Raw genomic sequence first — 18,090 nt, 5'->3', positions numbered from 1 at the left:
CGGTGGAAGCGCAAGAGTCTTTTCTCCATGCAGGAGACTTTCTTGGCATAGCACTGCCCCAGCCACCCTCTGTGTTCTGCAGCAACAGCTGAACAAAGCACAGGAATCAAGTGCAAGGGAATATTTTATTTTTATTAAAAAACCAAAACAAAACAAAAAAGAACAAAACCCCACACAAAAAGCACAACAGCAAATGCTATACTGAAATAATACTCTGGTTTCGCATCGGCTTTTCCAGTTTGTGCCATTTTATTACCACTTGCTGTGCTGCTTCATGCATGCCTCCTCCAGCCTTACCTTGTTCTGCAGAAACCCTGACAGATCCCATCAGCCTTCTAGCCACATGCTTCTCAAGAATCCCTAGAAGAGGGAGTCCAGCTGCCACACTGGGTCAGTGAAGACTTGTTTTATTATGCTGCCCCTGATCCGATCCCATACTGGCATTCTATTCAACAGTGGTTTGGCAAATGTATTTACTTTTTATGAAGAGGCAAAAGCTACAATGAGAAGAGGGACTGTGGCTTGCCTTCTCTCCCATGCAGTTTGTTCCTGTGGAGCTAACACTGTTTTTGTCAAGTCTGTTCCTCTTTCCCTTCACCACTATTCAGGTTAAGACTTTTGAGCCAGTAAGGTTGTTAATTTTATCTTCCCATCCATAGAGGCCGTGAGGCAGGTCCCGCAGTCCATGGCCGTGCTCCAATCCACTGTGACAACAGGAGCTCGGTGTCCTCCCAGGGAAAGGCAGCTCTCCAAAACCTTTTCCTCACCATTTAACTAAAAGAAGGAAAGTATAAGATTTTAAAGAAGCAAGTGTCTGCAGAAGGGGTAGTGCACACACAGGAGAAGCCAAAGCCTGCTATGGATGCCATATCCCTATCCGCATACATAATGAAGCGGAGAATCAGAGAGATATTGAGACGTATGTGGCACACATGAGGAAACATTTCCAGTCTTGTGACAGAAACACATGTTCTCAAGCAGCTCAGCTTCTCACATCAGTTAAGCTGCAGTAATTGAACACGGCAGGCTAAGAGCACACACTTACCAGTGTGTGCATGTAGGTGGAGCATATAAGCCTAAGCTATAGCTCATGTTAGTGCGGGTGCTCTGAATGCCCCAGATGCAAAGTAAAAATTCCATCTAATACGCCTTGCAATGGCTTATACAGATAGGTATTGACTCAAGAGGAAGCAGGCAAGGAGCATGTGATCAGTAACTCCTTGTTACTGTGGCACAGAAATTTGGGTACTTGGAACCATTCAGCCTTACCCTTCATTTCAGTACACAGTAAGAGGAGAGAATCAGGCTGGGACTAACATAACATCAGCAAGCACACAAAGCAGATTAAAGATGAGCATCAGTCAACCATCAGACATTTTTCATTGAACTGGCATTCATCAATATATTTTAAAAGTTAAAACTTTGTTCTAGGTACTTAAGCACTAAGGAAAACTGCTGCAGCTAATCTTTAAGAACAAGGAGCACACATACTCTAACTACATACAGAGGGTTAAATGCTTACAGAAGGTTCAAACACTTGCTAAACACCACACACTGCTAAAATGCAGACAGTATGAAACTGAGCAGCAAGTTTCACAGAGCAGGGATGGTGGTAGGTGCTGCTTGAGAACTTCCAGTGGCTGCTGTTGCAGTCTTGTAAGAACAATAGCTTGTAAGAATGTGTAAGTACTCCTCATCACTTTTTAAACTTACCTTAAAAATTACTCCCCCAGTAGAAGAACATGTCAGCATATAGTTGCCCTCAGAGTCAAAAGCAAAAAGTCTTCCTCGTGGGAACTGGACTTGCTTGTAGCCACTGTACCCAGACAGAACAAAAGGACCTGTAGCTTCGCTGGGAAGATCATACTCAGACACCTTCAAGCCACTCTTGTGAATATTCCACTGAATAAACTAGAGTAACAGAAAGATATGACAAAAGCCCATGGTTAAATTGACTGGGATGAAAGTAGAGGGGCCATTCATGGTTTTTAAGCAAAGTGGCTATTCCTCACAAACAAAAGATGGCACGTTGATATCTATATCTAAGCGGCTATATTTATAAAACACAGGCTACTATCCAGGCAAACATATGCCCTGCCTTCCACAAGCACTGCTGCCTGTATGTCCTTTCATATTGCATGCAAGATCCTGTGGAAATTTGCTTAACTCTCATCAGCCAAGGATCCACACCTTCAGGCAGCCTCCCTCCCTGAGCCACACCTCCACTGCTGAAGACTGTGGAACTGCAGAAATTGAAGCCTTTCTTATAAGCAACAGGGAGCTGCTGACAAGGAAGTTTACACTAAGTGGTCAAGGATCTGCTCCCTGGTAAATCCAAGATTTCAAATGTGGTGATCTCAGGGCACAGAAATGTCATCTTGCATTCTCTAGGAAGGGGATGTCACCAACATCAGGATTTGCAGAGAAGTTCCACGACAGCTCCAGCTGTTAGTATGTTTTCCAGCCACTCTCTCCCCAGAGACTGCATGCAGCAGGGCAGTACTGCACACAGTTAGCAGTAAAAACACCCTCAGAGTCTAGAGGATCTGCAGAGGCTGCTATCTCCGCCATATGGAGAAGACACCAGAAAGGATCTCTCTACCAGCTGACCGGTAGAAGGTCACCCAGAACCTACCTTGCCATCCTCGCCTATGCTGTAGACTGTGTTCTCATCATAGCTGAACTCAACAGAGTAGACTTCCCCATCGTGTGCCTTCCAGCTCATGGCGCACTCGTGCTGCTGCATATCTGAGGGGAGAACCAGTACTGAACACTCCTCATACTCACACAGAGCTGAGGTGAAGAGAGAACGCCCTTCACATTCATAAGGTCTCTGTCCCAGCCCTCTAAACCAGCCCAGGGGAGCCCAATCCAATCCCAGTACCCTGTGCTTATTCTCCAGCATGTGGCTTTTTACACTGCCCAGAAAAAAAAAAAAAAAAAATTCATTACCTGTAACTAGTCACTTCTTCCTCCAGCTTTACAGGGCTGCTCACATGCTCACTGTCAACTGCAAGCATTTTGCACCCAAGCCCCACTTCTCCACTTGCTATCCTGTCCACCCTCACAGCTGCTGTCAGGTCTGTCCTCCCACAGACCTGGGATTGCAGCGTCCAGCTCAGCACCCAGGCCAGAAGATCTCTCATTCACAGAAGAGGGAGGCCCGAAGTGCCTTCGTCACAAGGACAGATTGAAGAGAATACAACCTGAGAAACAGAAATTGCTCAGGGAAGGAGGACTGATGTGAAGCCTTTGCCTTCAACTGGAAGGTCAGACATTAATTCCTTTCCTCAAGACTCAGCTTCTGGCAGTAGTACTGCTCTATGGCACAGCCAAGACCACATGGCGCAAGGACAAGTTAACTCTGCTCCTCAGCAGGAGGGAAAAAACAAATCCAGCAGCACTACCAGGGTCTCTAACCAATGTCCCCCAGAGAAAGTTCATCTCAGTTCACTCTTGAGAGCTACTGTGGAAGAGAGAAAATAGCTTCCACCTTGGTGTTCAAGCATGTCTTGCAGCTGCCTCCCTGCTGGCAGAAGAAGGGTGCTAGGTGCTGAGGACACCAAGGGGCCACCTCACTGCCCAATTTAAACATACCAAAGAGACGAACAATCCCATCTGCAGCCCCAGTGACCAGCAAGTTGCCATTGTGGTTGAAGGCTGTGCAGTTAATAGCAACAGGCTCAGGCTCCAAGAAGAACTGCAACTGGAAAGGAAAGTCTGCATCAATACTGAGAAACGGAGCTAGAGGTGCTGAGAAGTTGATCTTCAGGAGAGGGAGGAAAGACGGTGTCTAGTAGAAAGTAGGGCTCCACGCTGGAGGAGTTCATCTCTCATGACTACAGACTTCAAGGCTGGCAACTGCATTTTACTGTGACACTAAGCCAAGAATTCACCTTAGCCAAGCCACAGCTTTCTTGGCCATGGCCTCAAGGCTGCAAAACCAGCTTCTGGCAGGCATTAGCTTGAGTACATTGCTTTCTCCTACACATGAGGGACAGCATTTCTTAAGAGTAAAGGCAAGGGACCGGGTAAAGATTCCCTGCCAGAATTTTACTCATCTAAATCGAAACAATGGAGAAAACATAAGATGAAACCTCTGAAAGCAGCACTTCACTTAAAAAGAGGGAGGACAGGGGGAATAGCAGCAAAGAAAACCCTTCAATATAGCTCAAATGGAGAAAGCCGGAGCAAAGCATCATTCAATCCACTTGGGACAATTCCAGTCACAAACTGTGCAGGCAGAATAGAAACAAGACTATGGACTATTTTGAAGAATCCCTCAAAAAAACCCAACACACTAACAAAACAAAAAAAAACCCCAACCCAGACTCAGCAGCTACTTACATTATTCATTTTTATCCTGCATGTGATAGAGGGGAAAGGAGGAAGGGGGAAAAAGAAGGGTATAGAAAAGAAAGTATAATTTAGAAAGAGGGTTCCTACACACCAAAACAGAAAACACTCATTCTCAGCAAGCAGACTGGGAAAGGAAAGAAAGCCAGCAAGTACCTGCTGCTTCATCGTTTTAGTATCCCACAGCAGCAGCTTCCCAGGAACTTGGTTCGTGCTTTTGCCCCCAGAGCCGACTGCTGAGAAGTCCATGTGAGAGATGAGGCTCTGGGCTGCCGCAGAACAGACAAAGGAGGCACCGCTTGGGCTGCAGGCAAGTGAGAGGATCCTGAAACACAGCAAAGAGTCAAAATTGCCTCTCTCCAGCAGCTGCCTCAAGCACAACACTTGATTACAAGCTCTCCCACTAAGACCCTGCAAGACGGGGTGCACTTAGGGCAAGACTTGTGTGCTCTAGACAGATTTTCAGTGTCTAGCATTTCACTTGGCAGTTTTACGCTGCTCAGACAGGCACTGCCCTCTGGATGAAGGCTAGATAGTCCTGCAGTTGCAGGAAAGCAGCAGGAACACTCAGACTTCACCTACCTTTTCACAGTCAAAACCAGTAACATTTACATTGATATATAAAAATCAGTATTCAGAGTTACCTGGGCATGTCTTCATCAATGCTGATTTCACAAAGATTCTTCTTTGCTTCTGTGTCATAAAGACGAACCGTCCCGACCCCACTGCCAAGCAATAGCTTGAAATCAGCAAGGAGGAGATGAAAGGATTGTGAGTGAGTACAATGATGCTGTCAAACAACCACCAATACCACAGAGTGAAATTTTTTTCTATTTTTTTTTCTACTTATGCATTTGGAGTAAACATCACTCCATCAGGGTACATCTTGTCTTTCTGTGCATATCACGCTGAGTAAGACTACCCCAGAGCCATAGAAGTCAAAGTAAAAGCACTGCTTTCCAGTGAGAAAGAGATCTGATAGACACCAAGGTGGAGTAAAAAGCCATTTTCTAAGGTACAGCTCAACTTTATAGGATGGAAAACATATATGGAGCCTCAATATCTAGGGGAGCAAGGAGACAGTAACACAGAATTAACAACCTAGGTTTAAGAGAAAAAGCAAGTAGAAGCCACCTCCTTTCATCCAGGTGAGAATGAAATCATTCAGAAGAGTTCACACATGCTTTATCAGTGGTGCTACAACTTAAATAAAAAATAAAATAATGGAGGGATGTATTATCAAAGAGAATGAAGCAAGCCAGATGCTTCTCACTTCAGAGCCTGATTTGCTGCTGAATCCCCATATATTTCAGAAAGAAGAATCTTTCTATCAGCAAGCAGGAAATAAACTCCACAAAGCAGAAGAACCATCAGAACAATTGCACGGACAACTTCCTTTCTAAGAGCAAAAGAAAAGAAAGAGATAAGCTGTAGCACCAGCTCTTCACAGGTGGCATTTTGGGGTTAGCAGCAACACATAGTCAGTGCCAGAATGTGAACAATATTCCATCAGTTGCAGGCCTGCCTTCTCACCAAGGGAGGGCATGAAAAACTAGCAACAGTTCTAGCAACTCAGAAGAATGCATATAATTTAAGGTTCCTCTCTAGTAACAGAACTAGAGAAAAAGTGCTATAGGAAACATTTACACTGTCATGATATTTAAACAAGCTCTGAGCTCCTTATGCACACACCAACCCTCAAATCATAAGGCACCAGTATAAAACTGGTCATAGAGCCCTTTTCACACCGGCACAAGCACATTGCCAACACCACACCCCTGGTCCTCAGCCTTGCTCTCCCTTGTTTGCTTCTGGCTCAGGGTGTGAATAAACCTCCACAGCTCCCTGTTGCAGGGTTCCCATGAGCTGTTGTACAAGGTTGCCTCTGCCTGCCTACTCTACCTGGAGAGAGGCACTTCTCTTAAAGCAGCTACTTCTGTCCTGCAGCTATACCCACACTGCAGCTTGGGAATTTCTGTCTCAGGGCAACCAGCGGTGAATTCCTTGCTCAGAACACAGAACACACTCCCCACTCTAGTTTTTCTGAGACCCTACAGGCTTCAGCTACCTATGTCCCACTAAAGTAATTGTTGCCTTGATCTTATTCACAATGCAGCTGGTTATAAGTTAACGTGCAACACATCCCCTGGTCATCTGCTGTGACTCTCAAGTCTCCACACGCAGACTACTCACCAGTCGATCACGCTTGGTCGCCCATTCCAGAGACAGCAATGGAGATTTGGAAATGGATGAAGCTTTAGTTTGCATTATGGGGTTAAAAGACCAGACTTTGATGACCCCATCCACATCCAAGCTGGCCACTCTCCGTCCAGAACAATCAACCCTATGTGCAGAATGAAACTCATTGGATATTTTGCTCCCTAAAGTTCCTAGATGCAAGTAAATACTCTAATAATCCTTCCTCTCCTAGCCACACACCAATTCCTTCTGCAGGAATCAGAACTTCCTTGCACCACTTCCTGTTCAGCCCACAATACATGCCACAATGAAGCGCACCGAGCTTCACATGCAAAGCATAATGCCCTCAAGCAATACCATCCTACTTCGCCAGGGATTTTCCTCCCAGCTGGCATCTCCCAATCATAAAAATCTGTCCATTCTTACTGCAGAAGCTACAGGCCATTTTGAGTCACACCAGCTCAATTGCCCTACAACTGCAAGGCTGTACATGCACAATGTGCAGGACCGAACAGAGGCTGGGAGAGAGGCCAGACACACCTGGTCCTCTACAGAGGCTTCTATGGGAAAGCCTTCTTCTGGCAGTCCATTACCTGCAGTACATGATGGATGAATGGTGCTCCCCGTACTCCTCCTGGCTCAGGACAATGAAAGGCTGCTCCTGCCGGACCCCCACAGCCTCTGCACTGCTGGCAGGCATTTTGGTTGAAGTCTCTGCTGGCTCAGCATGCAGCTCTGAGCACGGCTCTGTCTCAGCTGTGCCAATATCGGTTTTCTTCTCAGCATTCTGGCCCTGAAGGAAGAAATCTTTGTGAAATACAAGGAAGCAGCAGCTCCAGATCAAGCTCTTCAGCCACCCCAACCTGCTGGGAGAAAAAAAAACAAGCTGCACTGAAGCAGAAGCACTGTCAGCTCAACGCTCCTTCTACCAGGGACCTTTCTGAGCACAAGTATAGCGTGTTGCACAATTGCTCAGTGGTGGAGTAATGTCTCCTCTCTAAAGCAGCGCTCCCCTAAGCGGAACAGCCACACGTACGGGCTGACAGGCAACAGTGCCTAAGCGCTGTCTCTCCCTCAACGCAGAGGGAGAGCCAAAATACAGCCAAATGGAGATGCTGTCAACATTCCTCCTGCGTTCTCTATCCTTTGATCACACGGCTGCTGACAGTCAGACAATACACAGGTGAACAGAAGTAGACCACTGACCTTCAGTGGTTAAAACCCAGAACACAGTTTTCTTATTTCATTAGATTAAAAAGTAGAGCACACTCCCAGGCAAAATTGCAACATATCGTGCAAAAAAAACTCCAAAAAGTAAACATTGCTACAAAGGATATTTCCACTCCTATCCAGTGGAGTGTTCTATTAATTTTTACTTGTCCACACAGAGCCTGCAAAAACCAGCATAAGAACCCACAGGAGAGAATTCACTTGGGCAGGATGAGTAAGCCAAGTCCGTTGCCACTACAGAATGGGGATTATAACAAGATATTTGAATATGAATCATAAAGGTCTATGAAAGAGTCTCCCCAGGACCAGACTGTTGAAAAGATCATGACAAAAGACAACTCTTCTTTCATTTTAAAGAAAAGATTCGCTTCCAGGGACATAGAAATAAACCAAGCGTGGAAGGAGTTGATTAACAACAGAGATTAACCTTTGATACAATTAGATGTGAGCAGCAATTCAGAAGCTTAACGGGAACACTTGCACTTTTTTTACCACCTAGCACAATAAACTACAGAAATACCAGCCCTTCACTTCCCAGCCTTGCAGTGTTGTCCGGTACCTGGAAGGTTCCTTTCAATAGCAGTTCTTTCCTTTCCTTCCCATGCTCTTGCAAGTGCTTCTGCCGCTGCTGCAGTGAACTTGACTCGCCTGCTACTAACCCACTGAAGTGGCTCTTCCCATCCTTACAGCTCACTGTTCCTTCTTTTCCTTTGGCACTCTGGAAGGCAGAGGAATGATATGGCAAAGTCACGCTTATGCTAAGTTGTAGAACAAGAAGCAAAAGAGGAGGCAAAGAAACTAAGCACCTGCAGGGGCTCCACTAGCCCCCCAACAACTGCAGCTGTTCTTGTGCTGCATTCAGGCCCACCATACACTTGCAAGGAAGGAAAGGATACTTTATTTTATCAGGTGGAAGCAAAATTAGAGCAGTGCTGTGCTGCAAGTTAACTCCTTGGATACTGAGCACCTTGCAATGAACACAGTTGAAAATTACCTGGTGATTTGTCGGTTCTTTCTTCCCCAGTAGGATACTGCCAGTCTGTGCTGGAGAAGCGCCAATTGGATGGGCTGGTCTGGAAGGGCCCCTTTTACTTTGAGAGAGAAAAGAGGACAGAAAGCCTCCTCGGGACTGAAGAGAATGTGCAGTACTCCTCTGGTTGCAGGTCATATCACTAATTAAAAAAAGAAAATAAAAGAACAAAACACCACCAGAGTATCAAAATGTAGCCAGACAACCTGACCAAAGACCACTCAACAAGCAAAGTGTCAGCTGCTTGAACCACTGGAGGACAGATGTTGCAAGTTGATGGACCACTATGCATTAAAAAACTGTATTAAAACCTACTGTTAGTGGCTGGAGCAGATAATTATAACTACTGTAACCAAAGCTCACTTCTCAAGAGATGCCACCGGGTCCAGCTGTTCCTGAATGCCCTGTATGGCCACCTTAAACTCCTTCCACTCCACGTGGTTAGTTCAGAATGACCCTAATGGAAAGACAGGGGAATCCAGATTTCTACAGAACCTATATCAGCCAGGATTCAAGGCATAAACCAGACCTACTTCGAGAAGCATTCAGTATCCAGTTTTTCACTGAACACTCTTAGATATTCAGCAATTTTAAAGCATACACCCTCAATATCTCAAAAACTGGACCCAAAGATTTAGAAATAAGAAAGTTTAGGTCCATTTCTACAATTACACACACAGCCCTTCTCAGCCCACAACGCCAAGTGCAGCAGCTGCCTCCCAGAACATAACTGTCTGACCTCACTCCACTACAGCTTCTTCCAAGAGCAGAGTAGCACCCAGAAAAAAGGGAATACAATCACTTTCACTATCCTCTCTTCTAGGAAGGAACTGTTCTACCAAAGTTCGGCTTTAGGTTGAGCAGAGATGTGCAAAAAGCAACCAGAACTGGCCCCCAGACTTAGAGACAAGTTGCATACACAAGAAATGTCACTTCTAAGGCAAGTTTTTCTGATACAAATGAACAAAAATGAATATGGGAATCAATTATCCCATCTCTCACGTCCCTCTCCTCGATGTGTGCAGATGAACATCAGGGCTTTCCACACAGCAGTTAAACCAAAAAAAAACCAAACCTCAAATGAAACTCTAGCCTGTCCTGTGCAGAGAGAGTAGAGCAGTTATCAAAATAGTTCACCAGACACTTAAGTCTATTTAATCAGACAACTTTTAGACTGAAACAAATACTTTGTATGTGGTCTCTGCTAAAACTTCTGTTTGTCATTGTCAGCAGCATAATTCAATCAATTCCCCCTTCTGTCTGAACAGAGGTGAAAGAAGCACATGAGAAAGTCAAAGCCCCAGCAGTGTCATTAATACCTTGTAGCTAAGCTACATTTGTTTTCAGATCTTTTTAAAGCAAGGAAAAAAAAAATCTCAATAACACAATGTATTCAAACACAGACTTGCTTTGCATAACTGTGTTCTGGGGGGAAAATAAGAGCTTAAATAGCAATTAAACAAGGTGTATCATTGTGTATGTTGCCTAATTTCCACAGATAGGAATGCAATAGATGTAGCCATAAAATACACTTTAACTGCAGCAAGTTTATGGGGAATTCTGTGCACACATAACTGAGCCTCGCAGAAGAGAAACTTCTTTTCCCTTGACTTTGCAAAAGCAAAAAAGCATCTCTGCATAACAATGACCCTGTGGGTCATACAGCAACAGCGTCTACAAAACAACACAGGGCTCCCACCTACTGCACTGCAGGCACTAAAGAAAATAGGAGTCAATAGATAATCCACTTCATTCGAGCAATACTGCAGGGCATTGCACTGCTACCAGTGCCTTGGCTACTCAGAACACCTTGGTGTAATGCTGAGAGCAGAGCAGAATAACTTCCATGTGCACTTGGGCTCTCACCAACTGGCAAGAATCATTCCCCCAAACAGTGTGAGAGATACCCGTCATGAATTCCCTCATTAAACCCACTTAGGTCACCAGAATTTCTGCCTGGATGTCTTTCTGCATTGATTCCCAGAGAGGGAACAAGGAAATGACCCTCCAGGAGCCTCCTTGACCCAATAAAAGCAGCAGAGCCAGTCCCCAGCTCCTCCTCTGCAGGCACTCACAGCTCAGAGTCCCCTAGTCGATCCATGTTGGCCACATACGCAGGCAACTTGTGATGGACAACAGCTTGTTCCACCTCCAGTTCCTCTTTCTTCATGCGAGAGGATTCCACCTGCAAAGCAAACAGCTGCAACGAGGAGGAAAAAAAAAAAAAAAAGTAAACAGAGGGTCACTGAGATTCACCTCCTTCCCACTTGCTGAAGTTGTTTACTCCTTTTATTTCAACAGCCCTAGAAGGGTGGGGAGGGAAGAAAGCCACTCTGTCTGACTGAGCACCACCTTAGTCCAAGTAGTCAAAACAATCAGTACTTTACACACATGAAACTGGAGCCTACTTAAAACCTTCATCCCTCTCCTTGGGCTGTTGCCGTAGGGACATTAACAGTGCTGGGAAATGAGAGCTGGCCAGGGCAGAGCTGACCAGCCACTCCACGCAAGCAGTTCAAGGCAGGGCAATGCACGGGACTGGCAGTAGTGATGTACAGGCACTGAGTCTAGAAGTTAATCTGCCTCCCATAGCCAAGGGTTTGGTGAGCTGGCAGGATGCTTTGAGGTCAACATCATCAGGTCACCCTGAAATCCAGCTCCACACCCTGCCCAGGTCCCTCCCAAGCATGACAGTGAGATTTATCTCCATGTTATGGAGAAGAGACATTTTTCTTTTTTCTCCCTTAGCAGAGAGGAACCTCAGGATGAAGCTTTGTGTGATGAGTGTGTTTTACACCTGTGACTCTTGTTCACATGAAGAGTTCCCCAGGCTTTTCTGTTTCCGTACATTTGTTTTTCAGATACAATTCTTCTTTTTCCTTTTATTATAGTATTTAAGGAATTACAAGAAAAAGGAGCTTTAGAAATTCAGCTTGCTATTCCTGTATTCACATTGTTTCAGCAGTGAAATCAGAATGACTAATTTCAACTAGCATCGAATTCAATATTTATGAACACCACTTTTTATTTAAACCTGCTTCATTTTCTGACCTGAGCAGTTCTCCAAAAAGGAAAGTCTATTTTTTACCTCTGCTTATTTGCCAGAGAATGCTTATGCAGTCTGTAAGTTATATCAATCAACATATCAGAAACAAAAAACAGCTTTGACTGAAAGTAGAGAATACAAAATTGAAGGAAATGAGAGCTCTGTTTCAAAACATACCTTATCCTGCTGTCCTTATTCACTGACCATCTTTGCAGAACCCTCCTGTTAAACTGGCCTGATCCACTGACTCCGTACAGGATACAGTGACAAATGTCGCTCTTTTGCAAAAAAAGCCTCCTCTTTGAATTCAATTATTCTTTTACTTCAGTATTTTTAGAACAAATGAATAGTGTTGATCAGCTACCAAAACAGTTGAAACAGGAAGCACAACATACAACATGTTTTGTGCTTTACCTCCTGTGTTACAAAACTTTACTGAAGTACTCATACAGAGAGAGCTTTGACTTGGCATGTGTGAGGAAGTGAAACTAAAGTCCTGCTTACATGACTAAGGCTTCCCACTTGTATGTGATCATCCACATGCAATCTGTAGTTTAGAAAGTTTTTAAAACCATAGATTTCCCAAATCTCTCTAATAGGAAATTATACTGGGAAAGGACCAACTCGTTATATATTCTTACACTACCTCTCTAAGCATCTGCTGATGATACTGTCAAAAACAAGACATGCAGCTGGGTGACATTCTGTCTGAACCGGTCAGCCCTTCTTACAGTTTACTGTAAGGTCTCCAGTTGGGAAGCAGACATTCACAACATTTCCGTTAGTTGATCTAAATTGCTTTAAGTACGCTTCAACCATGGTGAAGCGGTCATTTCAGAAGTAACAGTTCCTGTCTCTTTGCCAGAAGTTATTGCCTGTTTCTATTGCTCTATCAGCTAAAATCTGGTAGTGACTGAATATTACTTAGAAGTTTCCATGCAAGGTCAACCATATAGGCACTTAACCTGCCACTAGTTTCAGCTTGTCTTGATTTTGCAGTGTAGCAGGAAAGGAGTTTGCACAGTATGCAGACACTGGTCAGACAGCACAGCAAGATGGACAGTCATCTCCAGCGGAGGGACACTAATACCCTAAACAGACATTTCCCAATATGATCACAACCCTCAGTTTGCTGGAGACAGTTGAAAGATAAACTAAAATAGCAAAGGACTCATGGAAGAATCTACCTTGCAATAACTGCACTGAAAAACAACTTTCTTGAATGGATGAAACCAATTTTACAAAACTCGCAGCCTCATACAGTCAGCCCCTGAAGAGTGACGTCAGTTCTGACCTTATGCCGCAACGACTCATTTTCTTCTTGTATGAGACTGCTCCTGAGACATTCAGCTTCGAAGTTCAAAATTACTGGAACTGGTGAGGAATGTTAAAGAAAACCAAGGCAAGAACTCCCATGTACCTGCCTTAATTCTAAAAGCCAGCACTTCATACTGGCCGTCTGCCTGTAAGACAGCAAAGCTGCCCAGTCCATACTAGTAGCAAGAAGTATGTGCAAGGTCAGAAGACTACTAACAGCTTAGTTACCTCAGCCAACTTTGTACTTTACTTTTGCACAAACTATTTCACATAGGCTTTGCAAGGATTTTTTGATTCTTCATTTCTACATGTCAGAAGTGGAGGACAAGACACGTTATGTTACTGCATTAGCATACACTGAAGAAACAATTCAAAATGAGCTATATTCCAGCGGCAATGTAAACCTGCCCATCAGCAAACAAGATTAGAACTCAGTAGAGTGGGACAAAAGTTGTTATTTCTGCCAATGTTGAACTACCCTATTATAGCGAGCTGTCAATAGACAACATTGTGAACATATGAACCCAGAGAAGGGTCTAACAGGAGACGCTAGTTCAGTTATGGACTATGACCCAAGGTCGCCTGCCTGTTTTGTACTATGCCAAGCAAAGAGGAAAAGCATCTCAGAACGAGATGTGCAAAAGATTTCTAGTCACTAACATAGGGAACAGTTCAGGATTAGAAACACCCACAATTGTTTGTGCCCAGGGAATAGAACGTATAATCAGATCGTTGAACAATAACTGTTCCAACATCCTCTGGTAAATACCACCTTCCTATTAAGTCTTGGCTCAAAACAATTATCTGAAAGCAGCAAGTTCTGTAATGCTATATTCTTGGCACCACCATTGATAGCAAGCATAACACCAGGGCACAGGAGATTTAACTGTTAGTTGCAAAAAAGGATATGCATGCACTGAAATAAGACACTCAGGAAGTTGTGCAGAGACACGATAAACGTATCTGCCCACTGGCGCGAGAAATAGGTGGCAAAGGTGGGGTTGGAGTCCGGGGCAGGGAGGAAGGGCAGGACAAACCAATCCTTCCACTCTGCCTGGTTCTGGAGCTCGGAGGCCTGCTTGAGGAAAAACTCCTGCGCCTTGTCATTGCGGCCAGTCTGAAACACAGCAAGAAGAACAGGGCTCGTGATTCCATTCATGTCACCACATGGGTTCTAGGAATATTTCCTCTCTGTTATGAACACACTAGCAACTACTTTCACTACTCAACTGAGCAAGTGGTTAGAGTTAACAGATTCATCTAGGAACAAAAGAATCTCAAATACACTAGAAGCTCACAAATGAACTTAATCAGACCTTCTTTCTAGGTAACACAGTCTTGTTCCAATGCTGAGGCAAGACAAACTAATCACTTACACTGATTTCCAGCTAAACCAGTGCAGTTTGCGTACTGATACAACACACTTCCAGAAATGTGTGTTAGATTTTGCCTCCTCCACCAACACCCATCCTTTAAGATCTTCAGTCAGGAAATGGAATCAAGGAGGAAACATTGCTTCTAAATGGTAAGAAATGAAACATGAATTCCTGACAGGTATTAGTCTATTCTGGCCAAAGCCCACCCCGTGTAATATATTCTATTGACTTTCCTAGGGTTTCAACAAGATAATGTCTGCTCCATGTAAAGCTCATTATTTTCTGTTCTATTCAAAGCAAACAAAAACATTCACTCTTTTTTGTCTCCTACATTACCTTGTACAGATTTGAAGCCCACTTCTCCCCTCTCTGATAAACTAAAACTGGGTTCCACAAACTTCAAGTCACCTTTTTTTCTTCTGGACCCTCCAACTCCCCTGATGCTTTAAGAACCACAGTGCCTGGAAGGACTGGCTGAGTGCTGCCAGCAGGTCAGAGTGGAAGGAATACAGATAATCCTGCCTGTTGATCCTGAGCGCTGCAGTAAGGCCCTTCCCTGCACTGCCGCTGCCTGCTCCTTATTCTTTATCAGAGCAGTTGACTACTTCTACCTACATACAGGTGCTTGGGGCTTTTTTCTGCCCGTTTCTTCAACTTACGAAGACTTCTTTGAGCACTGTTCTTGTCCCCTTCCGTCCTCACGGCAAAGCCACACAAGGAGGTGTTTACAAACCTTGTGATCTCTCCTGGTATCCAAGTGATTAACAGAGGCTGAGCAGGATCGAGACAGCAGTAGAGTCATCCTGTCTGAGGGGGATCTGCCTTCATGTCTGAGTGTTAATATCTTGCCCCCAGCTAACCATATTTCTCTTTTGTCTGAGCTTCCCTATCTTGCTTATAAGCTTGTCATGTGAGTCTGTGTCAAACTCCTTACTACACTCCTGATACATGACACATGAATCACTTGTCCCTTACCCACAGGCCTGTCAGAGGCTCAAAAGCGTATTTCATTGCTCTGGTTTTAGAGACGAGGATCTTTTTTAAAAAGCAGCCTAAAAATCAAACACTACCTGAACAGTATGGACAAGGTAGTATCGCAATAAGCTGGTTTTCAGCTTGTTCACTGTTGGCCGGTACACATCTTCCAAACGGCTGAAAAGGCGTCGGTCCAGATAACTCCAGTAATCCCGCAGGGCGGCCAGATCGTAGCTCTGAACAAACTGCTGCAGCTGGTCCACTATCTTATCCACCTAAAGAGGGCAAAACAGGGAAGACTGCAGTCACGTGAGGGCTCTTGCAGCACAAGAGACTTTCTGTAACTTAGTGCTGAAAAGCTTTAACTGCGCAAATACTACCACAATCCAACACTTATGCGTTAGCTATTTTGCTAATCCAGGAAACACTCTGCAATTTATACTAACATTCTTCCACTCTGCAGCATCCTTGAAATAAAAAAAGAAACAAACATGAAAGAACATAGCCAAAAAGATTTTGACAAAAATATCACATTTTGCCAAATGCCGTTGCTGGGGTTTTTTGCAAGTAAGCAAAACATTTCCACTTCCTTTAAAAGTCAGTTGATAATGAAGAAACAGGAATAATGTGATTAAACGCTGAAAACTCAAGCGCAACACCTGGAAAATCATGGTATTTTTAGACTAAAAGGCAAAAGCTGTATTAAGCCAACAGAAAGAGGAAGAAAGATCTGTTGCACTGCAATCTTTGAAATACCTTTATATTTAATAATGTCACCTACTAACATGGCAGGCATAATACTTAGCAATAGAATTTGTTTGTTTTGTCATTATGTCTCTTTGAAAATCATCTCTGCTATATGAATAAGGCAGAACGGTAGCACAGGAATAGGTTTTTAGTTCAGTGATTTCTGATGGCCAAGGCAGGCATCAGGAAAAAAAAAAAAAAAAAAAAAAAAAAAAAAAAGAATCTGCACCCTATATAAAATTCAGCTACCAAAGTTGTTTAATACATGGTTTCCCTCACCCCCACCTCCAGTTAACATCTTAGGACATTATCCAGCCTCTATTTCTGTGGCGTCCTACAGATAAAGGAAACATAAGTCTGTGACCCCAGCAGTCCCTTCATAATTTTGTTTTGCACAGCATTATCCCAATTAAATCAACTGTTTGCTGACCTCTAAACATCAGCAAAGTGCTGGTGTTTTAAAAATAAAAGCAACACATTTTATGAATGATAAAGGTAATGGTGTACTGCTGGGTAAAGCAAAACCTGACTGTTCAAAACACTACATTCAGTTCCCAGAACTGCTGCTACAGGAACACGAAGCTCACGCAAGGGACTGAAAGTGTATTTTTTGAGGCTGGCAAATTCTGCACCAATTTCTACACATCTAGCAACGTAGCTGGTGCTTAAAACATACAAACTAAAGAGTGGAGCCGTAAAGCTGCTGGATAAAAATCTCATGACCGAGAAAAGATCCAGGCAGAAAGATGTTCTCCTGCCGCTGCCCTCCTGTACACGCATCTCCTGCATTCCTCTCGGCACGAAGCAGAGAATCCGCTGGTGGTTTACGGGTCGGACGCGGGGTCCATAACGGGCGGTTTTGGACGGGCCGAGCAGACCGCCGGCGCGGGGCGGCTGGCCGAGAACGGCGGCCCCCGGCTGCCAAGCCCGGCGAGGGGATGGAGCCCGTTGCCCACCGCCGCTGCTCTATCCTAACGCCGCTTCGGGGCCGAGCCGGGGAAGAGCCCCCAGCCAGCTAAAGCTCCGCCGCCGAGGCTGGGCGTACATACACGGCGGCAGGGCCGGCCGGCGGCCCCCGCCACCACAACGCCGGGGGTCCCGCCGGTGCGGCCGGTCCAGCCCCGGCGCCCAACCCAGCCCGCGGGCGGGGCGGAGACGGCCGCCCCTGAAGCGAGCTGCTTCCGCGGGGAAGCGCTGGGGCTCCGAGAGCTGCCCCGCCGCTGCCCAGCCCTCTCCCCTCGCTCGGCCCCGGGAGCGGGTGCGCGGAGGAGCGTCCGCGGCCTGCCCGGGGGCCGCATCCTCCCTGGCGGCCGCCGGCGCCCAGCCGGGAAGGGGGACGCGGCCGCCGCTCACCCGGAAGCCCTTCTCCCGGTCCGCCTTGATCTCCGCGTCCAGCTGCTTCAGGGCCGCGGTGAAGCCGCGGAAGAGCAAATACTCCCGCACCAGCTCGTCCGTCCGCTCCGCCGCCGCCGCCATGGGAACCCCGCGGCACTGCCGGCTCCGCCCGCCCACGGGCGAGGAGGGGGGAGCCCGGCCTCGAGCGAAGTGGCCCAGCCCAGAGCCAGGAGAACTACAGATCCCGGCGTGCCGTGCTACACCCGCCCAGCGCAAGGCACGCCGGGGCTTGTAGTTGCTGCCCTTGTACATGCGCACGGCCCGCCTGCCTTTTCCCGCCTCTTCCTTGCGCCCCACCGCCGGCGCGTATAGCCCGCGTTTTCCTCGCTTTCTTATTGGCTGCCGCCAGACACCGGCTGCGTTCCGATTGGCCCTCCGCCACGTGCGGCTCGTGTTGCTGGGCGCGGGCGGGCAGAGGC

General features: G+C 45.7%; 1 protein-coding gene across 2 annotated transcripts; it reads right to left on the bottom strand.

Moving 5' to 3' along the window:
- Positions 1-111: 111 nt before the first annotated feature.
- On the bottom strand, positions 112-17,816 carry WDR91 (WD repeat domain 91). Of its 2 annotated transcripts, none has more exons than XM_086751053.1 (15): positions 17,630-17,816; positions 15,625-15,804; positions 14,089-14,295; positions 13,156-13,239; positions 10,891-11,015; positions 8,780-8,957; positions 8,345-8,503; positions 7,149-7,348; positions 6,550-6,700; positions 5,001-5,095; positions 4,513-4,681; positions 3,598-3,706; positions 2,636-2,748; positions 1,714-1,911; positions 112-774 (listed from the first exon to the last, which is right to left on the bottom strand). In XM_086751053.1, exons 1-15 carry the CDS (start codon positions 17,750-17,752, stop codon positions 610-612), a joined length of 2,256 nt encoding a protein of 751 aa, XP_086607179.1. In that variant the 5' UTR covers positions 17,753-17,816; the 3' UTR covers positions 112-609. The 2 variants fall into 2 exon arrangements, 1 of the variants encoding a protein (XP_086607179.1); XR_015258936.1 differs by having other exon boundaries at positions 639-774; positions 1,714-1,816.
- Between the last annotated feature and the right edge of the window lie 274 nt (positions 17,817-18,090).

Source organism: Chlamydotis macqueenii, chromosome 1, assembly GCF_036417535.1.
Source record: "Chlamydotis macqueenii isolate bChlMac1 chromosome 1, bChlMac1.mat, whole genome shotgun sequence".
Taxonomy (NCBI): domain Eukaryota; kingdom Metazoa; phylum Chordata; class Aves; order Otidiformes; family Otididae; genus Chlamydotis; species Chlamydotis macqueenii.
This window is presented reverse-complemented; position numbering and strand designations above follow the sequence as displayed.